This window comes from Phyllostomus discolor, chromosome 5 (assembly GCF_004126475.2).
Source record: "Phyllostomus discolor isolate MPI-MPIP mPhyDis1 chromosome 5, mPhyDis1.pri.v3, whole genome shotgun sequence".
NCBI classification, from domain to species: Eukaryota; Metazoa; Chordata; class Mammalia; order Chiroptera; family Phyllostomidae; genus Phyllostomus; species Phyllostomus discolor.
In genome coordinates this window covers 17,670,520-17,692,103 of record NC_040907.2, presented here as the reverse complement: position 1 = coordinate 17,692,103, position 21,584 = coordinate 17,670,520, and the positions used below count along the sequence as shown (strand labels likewise).

Sequence of the window (21,584 nt, the reverse complement as noted above, 5' to 3'; positions counted from 1 at the left end):
CAAAAATACTATCTTTTAAGTATATTATAAACATTTTCCATGTTACCATACTCTTCACAATCTTGGTCGTTGTTACATAATACTTCATCAAGCTGATCTAGTCAATTTTATGCAAATACTCCTTCTATATTGTTCCTACTTTTTAACTATTATAAATAAAGCTAAAGTGAGCCCTATGGTAAGAGCTAATATTTATACAGTGCTTACCATGTACTTGTACCGATGTTTAAGTACTTAATGTAACAACTCATTTAATCCATGCTGGCACCTATATTAGTTAGGTACTATTTAGTCCCTATTTTACAAATCAGAAAACCGAGACCAGAGGCTGGTTAAGTAATTTGCCCAGGGTCACATAGTAAGTAGCACAGGCAGAATTTAAATCCAGGAATTTGGCTCCAGAGTACATAGTTGGTTTTTGTTGCTGTTTTTCCTCAGGACATACTTGGGTGAGTGGATATTAGGTCAAAAGGCTCACATTTTCTATGACAACATGTATTGCCAGTCAGCTTAGTTAAGGGGTTTGGGTGAAAGGAGAGGAATTCAGTATAAGACAACACATTAAATTTCAGAGGAAGGCCATATATTTAAGAGGAGAACTGAGAACAGGAACTGGCAATACGAGCTTAGAGGTGGGGGCTGGAAAAAGATCTGAGGGTCATGTTCATAAAGATGACAGGAAGCTTATAAAAGTAGATAGGACTCCTGAGAGAGAAAACATCGAGTGAGAAAATTGCAGGATCAATGGCAGAGCTGCACTCAGAGAAGGAGGGTGAGACTCAGGCTTGGGTAACAGAAGATAAGCCAGAAAGGGCTCACCAGAGCAGGGGGACAAAATGGAAGGGACTCACGGAAAAAAGTAAGTTTCAGCGGAGACAGGATGGGCAAGAGGACCAAATGAATCAGAGAAGAAAAGGGAGTAAGAACCAAAAAGATCCAGATTTAGCAGCTAAAAGATCACTGATGCTAGTACATACATATAAAATACTGAAAGTAGAATGTATGGTTTGATGTATAGGACAGTAGCAAAAGATGGGTAATGCAGCTAAGAGAATTACATGAAGAAAGATGTGAAAAGGGAAAGAGAATTCAGCACAACAGGAGGAAGGGAATTATATTTCACCAGAGATAGTGTATTTGCAGATCTATTTCGTGTTTTTAATGATACAAGATAATGGAAGGAACAACTGCATGCATAATCCGAAAATAACTTCTGTTTGATTTTGGAATACATTAGATACATTTTTTTTTTTGGTAGCAGATTTGACTTTCTATTTATATTTTGCTTAGGCTACTATTTAACCCTTAAGTACTTTCAGTACTCTGTTTGCATCAAACACTTAGACCCCTTTTTTCCTAACTATTACCTGCAAGTGTGTATTCCCTAAGTGCACAGCTAGGAGGAGGACAGGGGTAATTTGGGAACAGTTCAGAGATATTGGATGGCAAGGGGGAATTTGCCCATAATTGAAATATCAGCATGAGTTACAACTAAAACAAAGAGCACACAGATGGATAACCAAAGGGTGATCACATGTAGTTTACTTTTTATCATAACTACTTTGTAGCAGGATGGGAAAGCAGCTAGCCTTGGATCTTCTCTTTTGTGCAAGGAGCCCCAAAACTCCAAAGACGGAATATATACTTCATTAAACGGCTTACCAGGTATAGGTTAGACTAGTGATCTTCAAACTGTTTTGATGGTGATGGACACACACAGTAAGAACACAGCATCTTGATGCAGTGCCATATACATAAATATACATGAAACAGGTTTCATGTAACAGTAACACACTCCATTTCTATTGTATGTCAAAATGATGATGATCGCAACACACTAATACTATTTTATGTTCCAGCAGCCACAACTCACAGACAACCCTGGACAGGGAAGTTGTAGGCTTCATCTTCAGAGCCATCAGAGATGGGACATCATCATTTGAACAGTTCAATAATAAAAAGCAATATAAGCTGAGTATCCCGCATGAATGGTACAGAAGCTAAAAGCAAAATGGACTTACAATAGGTTTAGGTAGATGAAGGTTTCTTTTTTCCCTAAAAGAGAAAGGATTTGGGGTAGACCACGAATGCCAGGTAAGAGTTAAGCCACAAAGGAGGAAGCACATCTGACATCAGGAATGTAGGAACAAAGGCATGGCATTTCAAGGAAACCAATGAACCCTATAGAAAGTGTGTGTTTTTAAAGGATTTAAATGGCCACTGAATAAATTATTTAAAAAGAGAAATTTTTTTTCCCTGAGTGTTTCTTCAACCTGAGACCTATGAATGACTCATGGTGGGACATGAAGGTGAGTGACTGCACAATACAAAAGACATATGGCTGAAGTTTATAGATACTGGATACAAAACAAACTAGCATCAAGCCTGAAAACCTAAAATCAAACGTTGAGATTCTCCTTCAGTTAAACCTACTCTATTAATACATTAATGTGTTATTACTAATAATGGCAGCAGCCACCACATACTGAGGACCTACTATGTGCCAGGTACTTTGCAAGATCTGGTGCATGCATTCTTTCTCTTGTCACAGTGGCTGCATTTTCCCATTTTACTGACAGTGAAATTGAGGTTTAGAGAAGGTCTAGCTGCACCAAAGGCGAAGGTATTTTTGTTTCACACGCTGTCTTCCCATTAAAACAATGTCCTTTCCTCTTAAAAAAAAAAGCAACACCAACAAAAAACAGAAAATACCTACCTGTTCTGAAGTAGATAAGGGAAGAGGCAAGGTCCCTAATTCCTTCAGTAATTCATTTGTTTCCTTGGCAAGCTGATTTGTGGAGTGCTGTAACTGTTGCCTGAGAGACAAAGACATGTTTCAGGATTTTCTCATTTCTTGAGAGCTGTTATAGTTAGTATCAGCTTGTTCTTGGAGTGTCTCACAAAGCAGGGAATGCAAGGGCACCTGAAGAAATAGATTACTAGATGCCCAGGTTCACAACAAAATTCCAGAACTAGTACCCAGTCAAATGCACTTCGAGGCTTCTTCACATTACTGAGTAGAAAGAACCTGCCTCAGTGAAACCTGCTGATCAGGTATTTTAACTCTTTGGGGAGAAGAGAAAAGCACATCAGCAGTTCTGGCAGAAATATAAGAGCAACTGCCCCCACAGCTAAATCCAAGAGTTTGAACACACTGAACTCTCTCACAAAACTCTCACACCGAATTGCCCGGGGGCTCTGCAGAGCTACGGTCACAGCCCACTGCCCGGAGACAGAATCCTGGCACTGGCGGTCGGATGAAATGTGCATTCGAAGCACAGCTCCCACCCTAGAGAACAACCTCCAAAGGTCTGCCCCGGGTTCCTGCTTAAAGCTGGGGCTCCTTCAGCTTTACCCTCGAGTCCTTACTGGTTCCTGATGCTCTACTCTCTGGTTCTTCCCTCTAAAAACAAAACTGTCCTATGGTGTGTAAACACATATAAAGAGTAGAGGGGAAAGGACATTAAAGAGGGAAGAATATGTAACATGTTAGGTGGGATTGAAAAGTAGTGGGAATCCAAAAAGAACTCCTGTCAGTCACGGTGTCCTCTGTTATCTGGCCACTTCTACAAAGATGTTAAGGGAGGACAGAGAAACCACACCATTAATTATTAATGTTTTTTTCACTGCAAAGGAGACTCCAAGATAAAAGACAAGGGAGTCCAAAATAAGAGGGAGTCGATCAGGAGCCTGCCCATCCCGGACAGGACTAACGCATCCAGAGACATTTCACGTCTCCCTGGAAAAAGCTTAAAGTAGTAAGTCATTCCTTCACTTCACAGAGTCTAAAACAGGAAACAAAAATATTGTTCAGTATATTTTAGAGATGAATAGTAGAACTTTCAACAGCAGAAATGTACTCAAGAAGGATGTGATAAAAAAAGAAATACCAGTCTATTATTCTCTCAGGCTCCACTGGGGTCCTTCTGAATAAATTTTTCCTAATAATGTGTGCAGTTGGAAATCCACCTAGATGAGATGACCTCTGCCGAGCATTAGGAGTCCTCTGCACACAGGGAGGGTCGCTTAGTCAAAATACAGTTTAAGAAAGTTAGGGGTTCCCTTCTCTCAAGGAAAGAAAGAACCAGAGATCAAGGGCTCGAAGACGCAGAGAAGATCACAGCCCATTACCGTATTTTGTTGCCCCCCCTTCTAGATCCACCTGTTACTTCCCGTCCCACTGCCTCTCGTCCCGGCTTCCCAGGCCTGACCCCTAAGCGTCCGTGCAGCAGTGGCACTGTGTCCTCGATGGGCCCTCACAAAACCCAGCCTTGTTGGGAACCTACTCACAGATTTTCCTGTAGCTTGGTGGAGTCCTGTTTAGTTCCCAGTTGGCTCATTAAATTCTTTATTTGGGCAGCTGAGGAGAGGAAGGAAAAAAGATTTGTTAAAAGAAAAAACAGATTCATCATGAGCACCCTGTCTAAGGTCAGCAGTTTTTTTCCACATCCTGAATAAGTACATGCAAATAATAGAAAGCTTGGTATGATCAAAACCTTGGCATACACATTCCCTTAAATTCTGAGGTTCACCTTTGTCCCATGGAGTATGTCTTTAAGTGGAGGGTGGTGGTTTTATTCATCACCCCCAAAGAACCTCCAAATTTTTCCGGATTTCCCGTGGCACTGGATAACAATTTAATCACACTTAAAAGGGCTTTGAAGCACGGGCTGCGAACCAAAGTGTCGCAGGTTCGATTCCCAGTCAGGGCACATGCCTGGGTTGCAAGCCACAGCCCCCAGCAACCGCACATTGATGTTTCTCTCTCTCTCTCTCTTTCTCCCTTCCTTCCCTCTCTAGAAATAAATAAATAAAATCTTTTAAAAAATAAATAAAAAATAAAAGGACCTTGATACTAAATATAGGCCCTGGCCAATGTGGCTCGGTTGGCGCATCATCCCATACACTGAAAGGTTGCAGGTTTGATTCCTGGTCAGGGCATATACCTGGGTTTCAGGTTCAATCCCCAGTCAGGGCGCATATGAAAGGCAACCAATCTATGTTTCGCTTCACACTGATATTGTTTTTTCTTGCTCTCTCTCCCCTCCCTCCCTCCCTTTCTCTCTAAAAGTAATGAATAAATGTCCTTGAGAGAAAATTATAAATTAATAAAATAAAATTTAAAATAAAATGGCCTCAATACCAAATATCAAAATAAAAACTACAATCCACCAGTACACAATGTTTTACATCAAACATTTTTGGAAAGACATGTATATTTATTATTAATAAAAAGTTACCAATGCCCTAGTTGGTATACCTAAGTGGGTTGAGCGCCAGCCTGAGAACCAATGGGTAGCTGGCTCAATTCCCAGTCAGGGGATATGCCTGCCTTGTGGGCTAAGTCTCCGGTTGGGGGAGTGTGAGAGGCAATCTATCGATGTATCTCTCACACACTGATGTTTCTCTCTCTTTCCTTCTCCCTTCCCCTCTCTCTAAAAAATAAAATTTTTTAAAAATTATTTTTAAAAGTCTGTATCTATGAGACTGTTTCTGTTCGTTTCCTTATTTTGTTTTTCAGATTCGGTTTTTACTAGATGTATATCTATTGCCATTTTATTGTTCATGTTTTTTACCTTTTCTCCTTCTCTCCCTCCCTCTCCTCCTTCTTCGAGAAGAACCTTTACTATTTCATGTAATACTGGTTTGGTGGTGATGAACTCCTTTAGCTTTTTCTCCTCTGGGAAGCTCTTTAAGCCTTTGATTCTAAATGATAGCTTGGCTGGGTAGAGCTATCATCACTTTGCTTTTCATCACTTTGAATAATTTCTTGCCAATCCCTTCTGTCCTGCAACATTTCTATTGAAAAATCAGCTGAGAATATTAAGGGAGCTCCCTTGTAGGTAACTAACTGCTTTTTCTTGCTGCTTTTAAGATTCTCTCTGTCTTGAACCTTTTGCATTTTAATTATAATGTCTCGATGTGGACCTCTTTAGGTTCATCTTGCTTGGGATTCTCTGCATTTCCTGGACTTGTATGTCTCTTTCCTTCACCAAGTTTTGGAAGTTTTCTGTCATTATTTTTTCAAATAGATTTTCAATTTCCCACTCTCTTTCTTCTCCTTCTACTACCACCTGCCATGATGCAAATGTTGGTACACCTGAAGTTGTTCCAGAGGTTCCTTATACTATCCTCATTTAGAGGGCTCTTTTTTCTTTTTGCTGTTCTGACTAGGTGTTTTTTGCTTCTTTATATTCCAAATCACTAATTTGATTCTTGGCTTCATCTACTCTACTGCACTGTCAATTCCTTGTAAATTATTCTTCATTTCAGTTAGTGTATCCTTCATTTCTGACTGGTTCATTTTTATAGTTTACATGTCCTTTTTTATGATGTTGAAGTTCTCATTAAGTTTGTTGAATATCTTATAACTACACTTTGAACTCTGCATCAAGTAGATTGCTCATCTTCATTTGGTTTAATTCTTCTTCTAGAGTTTTGCTCTGTTCTTTCACTTGGGACATGTTTCATTGTCTCCTCATTTTGGCAGCCTCCCTGTGTTGTTGTTGTTGTTTTTTCTCTATGTATGAGGTAGAGCTGCTTCTTCCTGTCCTGGGCTTGGCAGAGTGGCCCAATGCAGCAGGTGTTCTGTAGGGTCTAGTGGCACAGCCTCCCCAATCACCCAAGCTGGGCACTCTAGGTGTATACCTGCATGCACACCATGTACACCCTACTGCTTAGTTGAGGTAAGGATTTACCCCTAGGCCTACTGGCTGTAAGGACTGGCTGCGACCACTGACCACAAGCCACTATGGAGGATCAGCTGTTCTGAATTAAGGGTTGCTGGGCAATTCAGCTGTAATTTTGATGTGGTTGTGACAGGATGCAAGTACTGCATTTACTTACCCCGCCATCTTGACCAGAAGCTTCCTATTGTCTTTATCCACCTACAATAACATTCCTTTGGAACGTCAAAGTAATCTTTTCCAGGCCCCCCAGGACACAGTCATTGCACCAGAGCACCAGACTGTGAGACCACAGAACCCCTTCTTGTTTTCTTGTCCACACACAACACATCTCTGTGTTGTAACTGATAACTAGCCTGTAAAGAAGTATGTGTCTCCCCCTTTACTTTTCATCCAGTCTCAGAGATATCCCTGCTTTGCTTTCTCCCACATCTCTAATCTACCACCAGTGGATTTCACGTAATCCCCCTAAAGTCTCCTCCTTTGATTCTAAAGTATCAAATAAGCTATAAAACCGCCATTCTCTTGACTATTTGCTCAATCCACTGAGATTTTGATTCCCACCAACTGATATCATTGTGGATCAAAAAAACTTTTAATAAGACTTTTTCTTAGAGTGAAATTTTTCGTGGACAGCTTCTAAGTCTGATGAGACACAATGATTAAGCGACATTTTCTAAATGACCTTTGTGTGACTCTGCTCCTAAATGGATGCTACACAGCCTAGCCCTTAGCAGTAAGCACGAGTTATTTCTCCTTAGCCAAAACAAGCACTGTATCATAGATGTTTCAACCTCAAATTTATAAAGTCAAAAATATACAAGTTTATAGCACTTCAAATATGCTTTTATCTCATTTTCAGACCATACTGTTCTAGCAAATATATAACTCCAATTTATAATGGAGATACAGGATTCACTTGGTTACAGGAAGATGTAACCACTATAATTACTGCATTCTGCTAGTACAGCATTCTATAAGGTATAAATCATTTTCCACTACTAATGTGTGGATATTCCTTATTATCTAAGTCAAATGGGAATCAGAATATCACTAAAGCTATCAACTGGCTACAAATTATTTATGAAAGAGGCAGACATTAGAGTTTACCGAGCATTTACTATGTGTCATTGGGCTATATACGGGTACTTGATATGGTATAATAAAAAGTATATTTGATCATTGTCACCATTTCCTGGCAAAAAGCACCTAAAACCCTTGGGCTTTCCTGAGTGATAAGAGCGTCTTTCATTTTTCGTAAAGAGCCCCTTTGGAACACACCAAGTTTATGCTAACAGGTGACTTGGGTGGGGCCTCTAGGCAGCCTTAGATGGGTGTGGCTGGTTACCAGAGTGACCAAGCGATTAGAAGGTTGGAACTTTTAGCCAGACGCACAGACCTCAAACAGGAGGAATAGTGGGGGGAAAGGTGCAGATTAAGCTCTATAAAAACTCATAACTAGATTTGATGAACTTCCCATTAGTGGAGATAGTGCTTGAGCTCAGAGGTGGCAAGGTAGCTCAGAGCCCTTCTTACATACCTGCCCTAGGCATCTCTTCCATTGGCTGTTCCTGAACTATAGCCTCATAATAAACTGATAACCTAATAAGTAAATGTTTTCCTGAGATCTGTGAGCCTCTCTAGAAAGTTAATGGAACCTAAGGAAATGGTTATGGGAACCTCAATTTCTGATTTGCAATTGACGTGGGGTAAAGTCTTGGGGAGTAAGCCCTTACTTAAGCTGTAGAATCTGATGCTAACTCCAATAGTCAGCGTTGGAATTCAGTGAAACTGCAGGATACCCAACTGATGTCTGGAGAAGCTGATTATTGCTTAGTGTGTGGAAAACCCACTTATCTAGTATCAGAAGTAAATTATTGAGAGTAGAGGAAATACAGGAGTGTTTTTCCTTTATGCTTGATAAGTATGATCTTATTTGAACCAACAATCACTTTTTTAAAAAAAAAGATTTTATTTATTTTTAGAAAGAGGGGAAGGGAGGCAGAAGAAGAGGGAGAAAAACACTGACGTGTGAAAGAAACAGTGATGGAATGCCTCTCACATATCCCCAAGTGGGGGGCCGGGCCTGCAACCCAGGCACATGCCCTGACTGGGAATCAACCAGCAACCCTTTGGTTCATAAGCCGGCACTCAATCCACTGACCCACACCACCCAGAGCCCAAATTGTACAGTTCTGATCATGCAATTATGATTGGTTGGTATAGATGCAAATGAGGTAATTATATGCATAGTTTTGACTGAACAGGCAGGTCCCAGTCCCTCGGGAGAAGGACTGAAACCCGGGTTCCCTTGCAGTGGTTGACTCAGACAGCATAAACAAGCAGGATGGGGGTGGGAGGGTGTAGTGCTGAGAGTTCAGGCTGAGGTTCTTCTGGGTAATGAGTACACGAGGAGCTCCTGTAAGCGAATAGCCATTAGACAATTCTTAGTAATAAAATCTGGGCCCTCAGTTGACCATGAGGAGTCCACCGCAGCAGACAAATTACTTCTCGGGGTTCACAAGAGCTACAGAATTCATTCATTCAGAGTACCTACTCTACCCTGTTCTATCTTTGCTCTAGGAGACATTTGCTGTCAATAAGCTTATATTTTAAGGAAAAGAGATAAATAATAGCATATGTCAGGTAGCGATAAGTACTATAAAGAAATAAATTCAGGTAAGGTCTGGAATGATGAGGGGTGGGGAGTAGGTATTAGTTTTTATAGGGTGGTCAGAGAAGAATTCTGACAAGGTGACACTGAGTAGACTTCTTAGAGGAAATGAAAGACCTAGCCATGTAAATATCTGGGGGAAAAGCCTTCTAGCAGAGAGAGTATTAAGTACAAAATCCCCAGGGCAAAAGCACGTGGCGTGGTGGAGGAACAGAGCAGAAGCCAGTGTGACTCGAGTCGAGACTGACAACAGGAGTAGCCAAAGAGGTGGAAGGGCACCAGACTGTATAGGGCCTTATAAGCTAGTGCAGAGACTTTGGATTTTAATGAAATCAGAAGCCACTGATGGGTTTTGAGCAGAGTGTCATAACAAGCAGAATTCAAACCCAGGGCTAATTTCAATGGCTATATTCTTTGTGCCACATTATGTTCTCTCAAAAGGCTGACACTTGAAGGAAATAGAATGTAGTGACAGAGGGCAGGCCTCCACCTCCAGTGTTCCACTTAGCCCCACCTTGCCTATCTGATGCCTCCCTAACTTAATAGCTCTGCTCTACATAGGCTGACGTCCTTGCTCTAGCTGGCTCCCTCCCCAACTTCCTCCCACCTTTGACAATATTCCTGGATCCGCACCAGAGTCCAGCAGTGCGCCAGGCACTCGGTGGGTATATAAGTAATTACTGATTAACTGAGTTAGCCTCCCTTTTATATCATGACACTTGCTTTCAAGATGTGAATGAGCATGAGCTGGCAATGAGACCAGAACTCTAAACCAGACCTGACCACTACCTAGGTGTGTGGCACCATTCAAGTCATTTCATGTTGCTGGGTCTCTTTGTAAGGACTGTATATGATACTCAGGTTTAACTACCATATATTGAATACTTACTATTTGTCATAGTATTTTCTATTTGTGTGGGTAGATTTTTCTTATTAAATCTTTACAACTCTATGAGGACGAAATGATCTCTAAGTACTACCACCACTGCTCAATGCTAAATTTCAATAATAACAAAGAAGCTCTGGTCTCAGAATGATGCTGTGTAACCAAGGAATGTTTTAGCAAGCCCCAGTTTGGCTTAGAGAGGCTCCACCTGTGCACCGACGGGACTGGGCTGCCTACATGCCTCTGGAGAGCAGGGACCACATTCTACTCATTCTTGTATTTGCATAACCACAAACACCCCTCTAGAAAATCACTGGTTGACTACATGGATGTCACAAAAAGGTAGAGCTTACAAAAGTTCAGGGACACATTTCATTTTACTGACTGTCTTTATAAAGTAGAGCATTCTCCTTAGAAAGTATAGAGATATGTCAAAGTATCAAGTTATGAATCATCTATCAAAACTTACTAAATATCCTAGAGAGCAATGGGGATTTTATAGAATATGGGAAAAATCCATGAAAAACCAGCTGTTATTTCTATATTCTCATTTGAGAACTTTTTTCATCTGGTTTGTTTTTTACTTCTTTTGTTGAGATTACCTGAATTTGCGGTGTGTGTAGCAGGGAGGGCGCCGGGCCGGGGACGTGTGGGGTAGGGAGACTTTACAGGATTGTTTGCTAGCTAAGCACCAGACTTAATCTAAGCCTCCACCAACTCCTTCTAAGCTCCTCATTATTAAGGTATTTTCCTAAAAGTTTCCATCAACACCAGGTATTAGATACCCCAAATTTCAAATTATAAGAACAGGAGTTTATTGGAACCCAAAGCCGCAGAATTTTTTGCACACTGCCCTCCATAACTACCAACATCTGGGATTTATTCAAAAATAGTGTCTCAATGACCCATTTATTTTATATCCAAGAACTGTATCCCTTAATAAACCTAAAGCACACATAAAAAATAGAGTACATATATACTCAATTTTCACTTGAATGGATTTAAAATGTCAAAAAGTAAAGTGATACTATTGGGAAAGATTTTTATCAAAATGGATTGAATCTAAAATAGAGTTTTCTGTTTAACTTGTTTACTGAGAAAACTTTTTTCTAAGCATTCTAGTAAATTTGTTGCAACATTCTGGATGAAAATAGGTATCTTCTATAAAATGCTACATAAGGGATGGGAGGGAGAGGTGGAGGGAAAAGGCAGACAGTTGTATTTAACAACAATAAAAAAAAAAAAAAGGAAATGCTACATAATCCTGGAACCCAGATGACCAGGTCAAATATAAAGATAATCATTCAGTTCCACATAAGCAAATTTTTTTTTCTTTAATCTTTATGGGTGCTTTATTCAGATGGCCAGTGATCTGAGATGGCCAATTTAAAATAGGGCTTCAATTTCTCCTATCACTGAATTTCATTTTTTTAAGGCTTGTTTATTTTTAGAGAGGGAGAGAAACATCAATCAGTTGCCCCCTGCATGCCCCCAGCCAGGGACCTGGCCCACAACCCAAGCATGTGCCCTGACTGGGAACTGAACCGACAACCTTTCAGTCTATAGGCCAGCGCTCAATCCACTGAGCCACAACAGCCAGGGTGACTTTTCATTTTTAAAAGCATGTCCTGGCTGAAACTTTTAAAAGACTACAAAGAAAATCAATTTATTGTACATTACAGCTAATGTCCACCTAGGAACTACTCTAAATTGAATACTCTTTATGTTCTTTTAGCTGAGTTTTAAGCAGAATCTGAATCTCCAAATGAACTTTAATCCAAATCAAAGTCTAGTCATAGTGAAAGCAAGTACTATCACAGGTAGAAAAAAAAATTCTCTTCATTTGACATCTAATGCTCTAATTCAGTATATATATATTTCAACAAAAAAACCCACATTATTTACATTAAAGAAAATGTTAGCCTGAGGTGATTATGACAATGATATCACTGTGTCTTATTCTGAAAATTAGGTTTACACTGTTTTCACACAGCTTCAATGAAAATGACCTGACTTATATAAATTAACCACTGTATTACAACAGTAAAGCTCCAAACTAAACTGAACATGAGTACTAATTATTAAAGGTATAATCTTCCACCTAACATATGACAGAATATGTAATGGTTAAGAGTACAGAATTCTGGCCCTGGCTGGTGTGGCTCAGTAGATTGAGTGCCAGTCTTCAAACCAAAGGGTCGCTGGTTTGATTCCCAGTCAGGGCTTGTACCTGGGTTGCAGGACAGGCCCCCAGTAGGGGGTGCATGAGAGGCAACCACATAATGATGTCTCTCTCCCCCTCTTTCTCCCTCCTTTTCCCTCTCTCTTAAAGTACATAAATAAAATCTTTTTTTAAAAAAAGAGTACAGATTCTGAATCACAACCGCCTATGTGTTGTTATTCCTGGTTCCACCACTTCCTAGCTTTTTGATCTTGAGCAAAATGCTCCACTCCTCTGTGCCTCAGTTTCCTCACCCTAAAAATGAGAATAACAAGAGAAGTCTCCTGTGGTGGTTGTGAGGATGAGAGATAATATGAATCTAAATTTAGGACAGTGGCGCAGAAAGGACTCAATTAAGGATAGCTATTATTATCAAATGCAAGACCAAGTAAAATGTACTTAGCAATGATAAAATCAATTAAGTACATACTGAATGCCAACTACACATCCACTGCCGCGCCAGGCACTGTAGCCAACTAAAGAGAAACACAATGCATGGTCTCTCTATTCCCACAAAACTAATAGCGATGTCTCTAGTTGGAATGACAAGGTCAAACTACATAAATTAATTAGAGAATACAGAATATAAGTGTTAAACTGTGAAAAACTGCATGCAAATTCAAAGAAAAAAATGATAGTTAATATTTCCTAAACACTATGTTGCAGGCACTGTTTTAAATACATCAATTACCTCATTTAATCCCCACAACCCTAAGAAATAAATATTAACTCCATTTAATAGATGAGAATATTGAGAAATAGAGGGGTAAAGCAATATGTTACACAGGTAGTAAAAAGCAGGTCTAGGGTTCAAACCCAGGTAGTCTGACTCTTGAGCCTGCTCACCTAACCACTACACTATATTAGGACAGGGAACTCAACCAATACTACCACCATTTACTGAGTGGCTACTATTTGATAGGCACTATACTAGGCTCTTTCAAACAACCCATTTTGATAATTCTGTTCATTTGACAGAAGGGGTAACAGAGAAAAAGGGGAAATAACCTGTTCAAGGTTAACAGTGCACAGAGAACAGGGACTCAGTAACAGATCTACTGACCCCTAAAGCCCATACTTTCTGACTTCACTGTCAAAAGCAAAGAAGGCCCTGGCTGGTGTGGCTCAGTGGATTGAGTGTCAGCCTGCGAACCAAAGGGTTGCCAGTTCAATTCCCAGTCTGGGCACATGCCTGGGTTGCAGGCCAGGTCCCCAGTGAAGGACACACAAGAGACAACCACACATTGATGTTTCTCTCCCTCTCTTTCTCCCTTCTTTCTCCTCCCTCTAAAAATAAATAAATTTAAAAAATCTTTTTTAAAAAGCAAAGGGAGGCTTAGTTATAGGCAGCAGGATTTAAGTATAACTCAAAGAACTATATAATTTGGATAGCTAATGAGGTAGGGAAAGACATTACAGAAAGGAAGAACAGAACCAGCAAATGACAGTGTTTAGGGATGTTAAGAAAGCAAGTCTGCCTACAGCAAAGAGTGAAGAGAAGTAGAAAATACGGTTAATTTGGGTTAAGATGACAGAGAGGATAAAAGCAAGGTAGAATGTTAAGATCTGATAGAGCAAACAACGCAGAACCACTGTAGGCTCTTCGGGAGGTGAGTGGATAACAAAACAGGACCTCAGACGTACTGCTGATGGCATTATCAGGATGAACTAGAATGGGAACAGGGGCACTGGGAGTATGCTGTTGGAATACACACGTTGAGATCATGAAAACTTAAGCGGGTGGCAATGAATAAAAGGCAAGAGGAAAATGTGAAAATAACTTTGAAAAAACCTACAGGATTTCTTGATAATCAGTTTTAAAAGTTCAACTGCTCTTTGTTTTTTTAGTAAACAAAATAGTATCAATAAATTAGCAACATTAAATAACAGAAATGCTGTTATTGCATGCCCTCCTTGGGGCATGCCCATTTGAATCTCCTTTTTGAGTGAATTTTCTTTTTCCTAAATTCTAAGGGCCCCCACAAGACTTGCAACCAGAGCAGCAAAGCGCAGCAACAGCTTGTCCGGGCTAACCCTCTGAATCTGCCCTGAAGGCCCCTTTTCTCTGACCTTCCAGTGAACTGACCGCAGCCCCGCCTGGGCTCATTCTTCCCCAGAACATCTGTAGGGAGCCAAAGCACCCTAGGCTCAATCCTGTGGCATCTTCTATCCTAGGCCTTTCCTTGTTTCACTGTCCCCAGCTTTCATAAACATATCCTCAAAATCGAAATTAAAACAAAAACCAGAAATGCTGTTCTTCAATTTCTTCAGAGTTAACTTGGAGGCTATTAGGTTTTTTTCCTATTTTGCCTCAGCAAATACTTGCTCAGACCTTTCACTCCACAACAGGCAGAGTCAAGCAGTTTCCCTCTGCACCAGACACATAACTGATAACAACTCTTTGTACCGAGCAATGAACCTTAGCTGTACCTATAACAACCCATGCAGTGACCTGCCATATTTCAGGCTGATATGCTCAGCTATTGCAAACACATGTCTGTCACTAAACAGGTAAGGAAAAAAGACAGCTATTCTCTCATATTTCCAATGGGTACAGGTTCTTGCAGGGTTGGATAGATATGGGTATACATCTCTCGGCTCATGTTCAGAATGTGCACTTAGCTATGACAGCCATGGCTTAGAGAGGTTTGGGGGACAGGCACTAGCCTGACAGTACTAACTGGGTAGACACAGTGTCACCATACCAATTTCAAATTCCCAATTCCTCACCAAACAATCCCAAAGGAAGAATTCTAATTCTTATTGCCTAGGGTCAGTAAGATGTGGCAGGTACTACATAGTACAAGGAGAATGCAGCAAGAGTTCCAGGATGGCAGAAAAACCTCATTCATTCAAATCTACTACATACAATTTATCAAGCATCAAGACCCTACGTGATATGACCCCTAGCTACTTCCCTGACCTTATGCTCTCTTCTCTAACTGCAATTAAGCCACACTAGCCTCCTTGCTATTTGAACACACAAGAGCTTTGCTCTTGCTATTCCCTCTGCCTAGAATGCCTTCCCCAGTATTCGCAGGGCTCTCGCCCTCACTTAATTCAGGTGTCTACTCAAATGTCACCTCCTCGGAGAGGCCCTCCTTGACCAACTTATCTCAAATAGCACACCCCCCCCCATTCTCTATTCCCTTGTACTGCTTTTGCTTCATAGCACTTATTATTCAATATTATTTATATATGTGTATACATACACTTGTACGCACACACACGCACGCACGCACACATACACACATTATCAGTGAAGGGATTTTGTCTTTCTTGTTCATCACTCCATCCCCGGCATGGAGCAGGCGCTAAAAGAATATTTGTTGAACAGTAAATGAGCGAATCTATCACATGCTTGGGAGTGAGAACAGTACTAGAAATAAATATAAAGATGAATCAAGTCACATCCCATGCTTCAAAGACACTAACAGTCTAGCAGGGAGGGAGGCACATCACAAGAAGACGAAGGTCAGCAGCCTCAGGTACTCCCCATAGTTTCCTATGCAGAGTTAAAAAGTCACTTGTAACTTGAAGTGTTAACTGCTATAAAACTGTAATATTAATTAAAAATTATAAAAAGGCTAATTGCTGATCATAAGAAACAGACCTGATTTCAGATTCAGGTTGCCATGTTAGCTGGGTAATTATTTATCTTTCTCAGCATGTTTCCTAATCTACAAAATTAAAATAATACTGGTAATTACAGGGTTGTTATAAAATTAAGATAATGCATGTAAAGAATTTTTCAGGGGGAGGGGGTACAAGGGAACTAAATGGTAATGGAAAAAATATAATAAGGATTATATATTTTTTAAAAAAGGATTTTTCATACTGCCTGGCACACAGTATGTACCCAAATGTTAGTTATTAGTGTAATTAATGGCTGACTCCAATGTCCCTTGAGCCCAATTCCCAAGCTTAAATCTTATCAATTCTATCACCAAAGAAGCCTCTCCTAACATTTCCTTCCTTTCTGACTGCAGTGTCTCCCTTCCAATTCAACATATTCATACATCTACAACATCTATATCTACATATTCCTAAAGAATTAAATCCAACCCTCCCCTGCCCCCCAGTTTAGCACTTAAAGATCTTCCTATTTGGGTTCCAACTTACCTTTCCAACCCTATTTTCCACTACTTTGTGGAGGCCACCACTCTGGCCAAAGCAAATCACTCTACTTTTCTATATATATCCTATGCTTTCCCGCTACAATACCTTGTTCATTGTATCCCTTCCTGGAATACCCTTCCATTTTTTATCGTCAAAAGTTCAAACTCTTCCTGCCATCTTTCCAGAACTAGCTCAAATGCCATAATGCCTTCCTTGACCCTTCCTGACTGAAAATGATCTCACTCTCCCCTGAACACCTAAATAATGTTATTTATATCTCTTCTATAGCACTGATCCCTTTCGACTTTCTGTATCGATTATGTCCTCCACAGGAACCCTTTCGAAAGAATCCATGCCAGTTCCCACAGTACTTATCACATTGCCTGATACTCAAATATTATGTAGAATGATTTCACAAAGACATATTAAGATTAAATTTAGTCTCAACAGAAAACTTTTGGCTTTGAACCAGACTTTTTAAATCTAACTTGTATTACAGCTCCCTCACAGAGAGAAAACAGAACACAAAGTACTGCTATATTTCCTAGCCAGAGGTCATATTAATTTTTTTTTTATTTCTGGATTAAACAGACCACATACTCTTCTTTCCACTTTTGAATCACCCAGTCTCAATCCCTTCCCATCAGAAACTTCCCACTTCTCAAATTCTACATGTTGTACTTAAATTTAAAAGCAAAATGATACTCTGTTCTTTAAAAATACTGAAAATAACTGTGCTCAGGACCAACTAGTTCTGCCTATTAACAGTATGGCCAAGCTTACAAAACACACAATAACAAACAACAAGGATGATGATCACCATTTTTCCAAGTAAAGTTGCTGCTGCTCTCCTGTTTATAAGGCTGAGCTGATTCCCAGGCACAAGAAATAGCCTATATTTGACTCATTCAGCTGGCCTCACTGACACTACTGTACTTGTGGGGGTGAAGTTTTAAGACAATGACCTTCTGAAATCCACCACCAGCCCTACCATGTCTGTCTTACTCAAGTCCCTGAGTTTCTCTGTGTATCAGATTTGTTCAAGAGTCAGTCAATAGTAAAGGAAAACAAAAGTTTCATCGACTTGAAATACAAAGATATGTGCAAATCTTTTGCTACAAAAGACAGAATAATGTGAATTGAAATGTTTACGGTGAATTCTCTTCGTTAAAACGGAAGTTATCTCATCTCTCAAATACAAGTCATTGTATCTGGTTTCCAAGTTCATTAAAGGAAGAACTGTTTTTTAAGTCACCCAAACACACGCCCTCTCCACTTCCCTTAATTGAAAGCTGCTGATTCCCAAGGAGCCAGAGCTGAGCAGAACGTAAACCTAATGTCTACATCACTAAACAACTACCGATGCAAACTAGCCAAACAGGAAAGAGAGGTGGGGGGCGGTGGCGCGGGGGAGGCGATGACAGGAAAATACTCGGCTGACCACTGCACCAAATCAACTCACGGATCTCGAGGTGACACACACACACATACTCCCACCCTGGGGCTGTCAGGACTGATGTTTTGGCCCCAACATCATGAGGGCATAACTCTTAAGGAGAGACTCAAGCTTCCTTCCAGCTGGGGCTCGGGACCCTCGAGAAGCCTGGGCCTGACAAGACTCGGAGATGACAGCTCGCCCACCCCCAGAATGGAAAGCCCGACAGGTCTTCAGGTGAGGCCTTGGCCGCAGCCCGAGACGGGCTCCGCGTCGCGGCAGCTTCACCCAGGCCTGTCCCTGGGACGCCCCTCGCACCCCAGCTCTGTCCCCCGGCTTACTGGCTTGGCTGATCCGCTGTATATTGCCGCTGCATGTCTGGATGATGCTGCTGAAGTCCCGAAGCTGGGACCCCGAGGTCCCCGGGTTCCGGTACATGTCTAAGGGACCGTAAGACATAACGAGGAGCTGAAACAGACTCGCCCTGTTCGGCGGTCCCACCGGAAGCAGCCACCAAACAGGACCGCAGACTGGGAAACCGGGAAGAGAAAGGGCGGGGAAGGAATTGAGGCTGCGTGCGCATTAGCCCCGCCCCCTCGCAATGCGCACGCGTTCGCCCCGCCCTGCTGTACTGTGCGCCTGCGCAGCCAGAACTAATGTCGGGAACAGTAGCTTAGAGACTGGACGCTCTGGGCGGGGCGGATGCGCGTCGGAGTGGTGGCGTCACACGGTTGGAGCTGGGATTGGATGAGTTGATGTAGCTGGCGGTACAGTTTCTCGCCAGGGCACGGTGACAGAAGGCAGGAATTTTCGATTAGCCAGATGATCTCAGCCCTAACATGTTCTATTCTGAGAATTCAGGCTCAAATATGGGAATATTCGACAATGTTGAAACTCAGATCTTTAACCAGACTCCTGAAATTCCTCACTCTACTTCCATCCTTTGGCTTTGTTAGTGTTTGGGGAGTACTTTTATGGTTTACAAACCGCTTTCATTTCTCCTCCCACCCCTTTCTAATCAAAATGATATGATAATAATTTATCGAGCACGTACTATGTGTGAATTGTCACTGCAATACAGTTGTTCATAAGCTCTTTCACAGCAAGGGACCATGTTGTAACCATGTTTTTACCTTCAGGATAGATAGTAAACATCGATACTTTAAATTTTTCTTCTTTTTAATTGTTGTTCAAGTACAGTTTTTCTGCCTTTTACCCCAATCCCAGCCCACCCCCGCCCCAGCTCTTCCCACCTCCCTCCTGTTTCCACACCCCCCTTTTTATTGTCCATATGTCCTTTATACTTGTTCCTGCAAACCTTTCCCCTTTCCCCCTGAAATTCCCTCCCTCCCCAGTCCCCTCTGGTCACTGCCAGCCTGTTCTCAATTTCAGAGTCTTTGGATATATTTTGCTTGTTTGTTTGTTTTGTTGATTAGATTCCTGTTAAAGGTGAGATCACATGGTATTTGTCTTTCACCACCTGGCTATCGCGATCGTTTCAATGACATAAAGTAACTGAACAAAGTAAGCATTACTGTTTTTCCTTTACAACTGAGAAAATGAAGACCACAGGTTAATTTGTTGTCATGAGATTTGACTGCAAAACCCAAATACTAAACTAGCTTCATTGTCATCGCACTACTTTCCTAAAACGCACCTGCATGTTCCCAAATTCATTCTTCATTTAAAATCCCTGGCAAATGGCATCTTCGTTTATATCCCAAACCAAGATATACCCTCAAATGATTTTAAATCATTTTCTTAAGTCATTTGGAGTGTATGTCCTCAATGTTCCCAAAGAAGACTGCATTTTGGGAGCTTATGATAAATGGAAAGACAAGGGTAGGATTTGGGTTTGAGAGATCAAGATACGGGGAAGTGAAGGGGAATCGCGGTGTTTGCTTCCTGTGTTCTCCACACCAGCCCACCCTAGCCTGCTTTGCGATCTCTGGGGAATGGCAAAGAGAGGAAGAAGCTGCTTGTGGGAGGGGACCCCCAGTGGGTGAATGAGCCTGCATTCATCCGTAGTTTTTGTAAGCTAGTCTATCTCTATTTTTTTTGTTGGAGCATTTATAAGAGCATTTCTTTCTCTATAGAAAGGAACAGGTAACATTTGGGGGCTCTCACTCTGGTTAAAACCCTACCATTTCTTAGAATCCATAGTTTTATGTCATAGCAAATCATGTAAATTGTGCTTTCCAACTGTAAAATAGTCTTAAAACTGTAAAATAGTCTTGAGAATATTTTCATTTACATTGGTCTCTGCAAAGTGAAGCTCAAACTCAGTAAAGGTATTTTTCTCCTAGCAACTGAAGATACAGTGGTGGTTTTTTCATTTAAAATAAATAGTGGTTATCCATCTGTATCCTGTGCTATCTTGTCCTATCCCTTCTTAACAATACATTTGTGCCTTGCAAATACTAGATGTTAAATGAACATTTCTCAAATTTGTACATGAATAATAAAAAATCACTAGCATTTCTTAAATGCCTACCTAGCCAATGCGAACAAATTTTACAAACTTTTATCCGTAATCCCCAACATAAAGCCCATGTGGTAAAGACCACCTGTGGTCTGACAAACTTAGTTTTATTAACTGAAGGCTGTAAGGCAGATGGCACACCAGAGGAGTCATGGAGCATCACACCAAGCACGGGCAGAGATACTTATTCTAGGATTGGGGAAAAGATGGAGTGTGGGTAAAATTTCAAAGAAATGGTGTTTTGATATAGCCTCAAAGCACACCAGGCTGTTTGTAAAGGGATTCTCATCAGGCCTGAGATGATAAAGAGACTGGAGGTCCTGTTTCCTTGGAAACTACAAGGCGAAGATAAATGTGGAATGTTGTATCTGGAAACCCCTTATCTGAAGCTTTGCACCTGGGTTGGAAATTGAGGCTGCTGCTCTCTGTCAAAGTAACTCAGATCCTCCAGGCGAGAGTGGAATATTCCATTCTTACTGATACTTCAATTAGCAACTTTTCTAAAATCTGATTTTAGAGAATAAGGTTTCTTAGCTTTATGTCCTTTTGTTAACTGACAAAAACAGTTTTCACGGTTGGCACCCATCAAGATGAGATTAGCTCCTTGGTAACAGATAAGCAAATCCACGTTCTCTAGAGGTTCTGGGTACTTGCCCGAAGTCATACAGCTATTAAGTATCAGAGCTGTGTTTCATACATATTCTATGACCCAGCAATTCTACTCCTAATTATATACTCAAAAGATATGCACACATATGTGTTCCAAAAACCAAGTATAGGAATGTCCATAGTAGCATTTTTAGGATTTGCTTCTCTATATTAAGTGTTATTGTTATAATTGACATACAATATAATGCACAGATATTGTGTTCAACAAATTTTGACACTTGTATATACTCATGTTACCACCACCCAAACCAAGATATAGAACTTTTATCATTACCCCAGAAAGTTTCCTTGAGCCAAGCTCCTTTCTAATCAATTCCACTTATCCACAGAAATCACTATCTGATTTTTATCACTACACATTAGTTTTGCCAGTTTTTGGACTTCATAGTGATGAAATCATATCTTATGTATT

The 21,584-nt window shown here is 40.8% G+C and overlaps 1 protein-coding gene across 1 annotated transcript in view; it reads right to left on the bottom strand.

Annotated features, from left to right (window-relative positions):
* Positions 1 to 18,626, bottom strand: part of STX12 (syntaxin 12) — a 32,798-nt gene extending 14,172 nt beyond the window's left edge. The window contains exons 1-3 of the mRNA XM_028512128.1: positions 18,363 to 18,626; positions 4,291 to 4,360; positions 2,717 to 2,816 (exon numbers count right to left, since the gene is read on the bottom strand). Coding sequence (XP_028367929.1) covers positions 2,717 to 2,816; positions 4,291 to 4,360; positions 18,363 to 18,480 — 288 coding nt within the window. The 5' untranslated portion in view covers positions 18,481 to 18,626. The remainder of the gene's footprint in view (positions 1 to 2,716; positions 2,817 to 4,290; positions 4,361 to 18,362) is intronic.
* Positions 18,627 to 21,584: the final 2,958 nt, after the last annotated feature.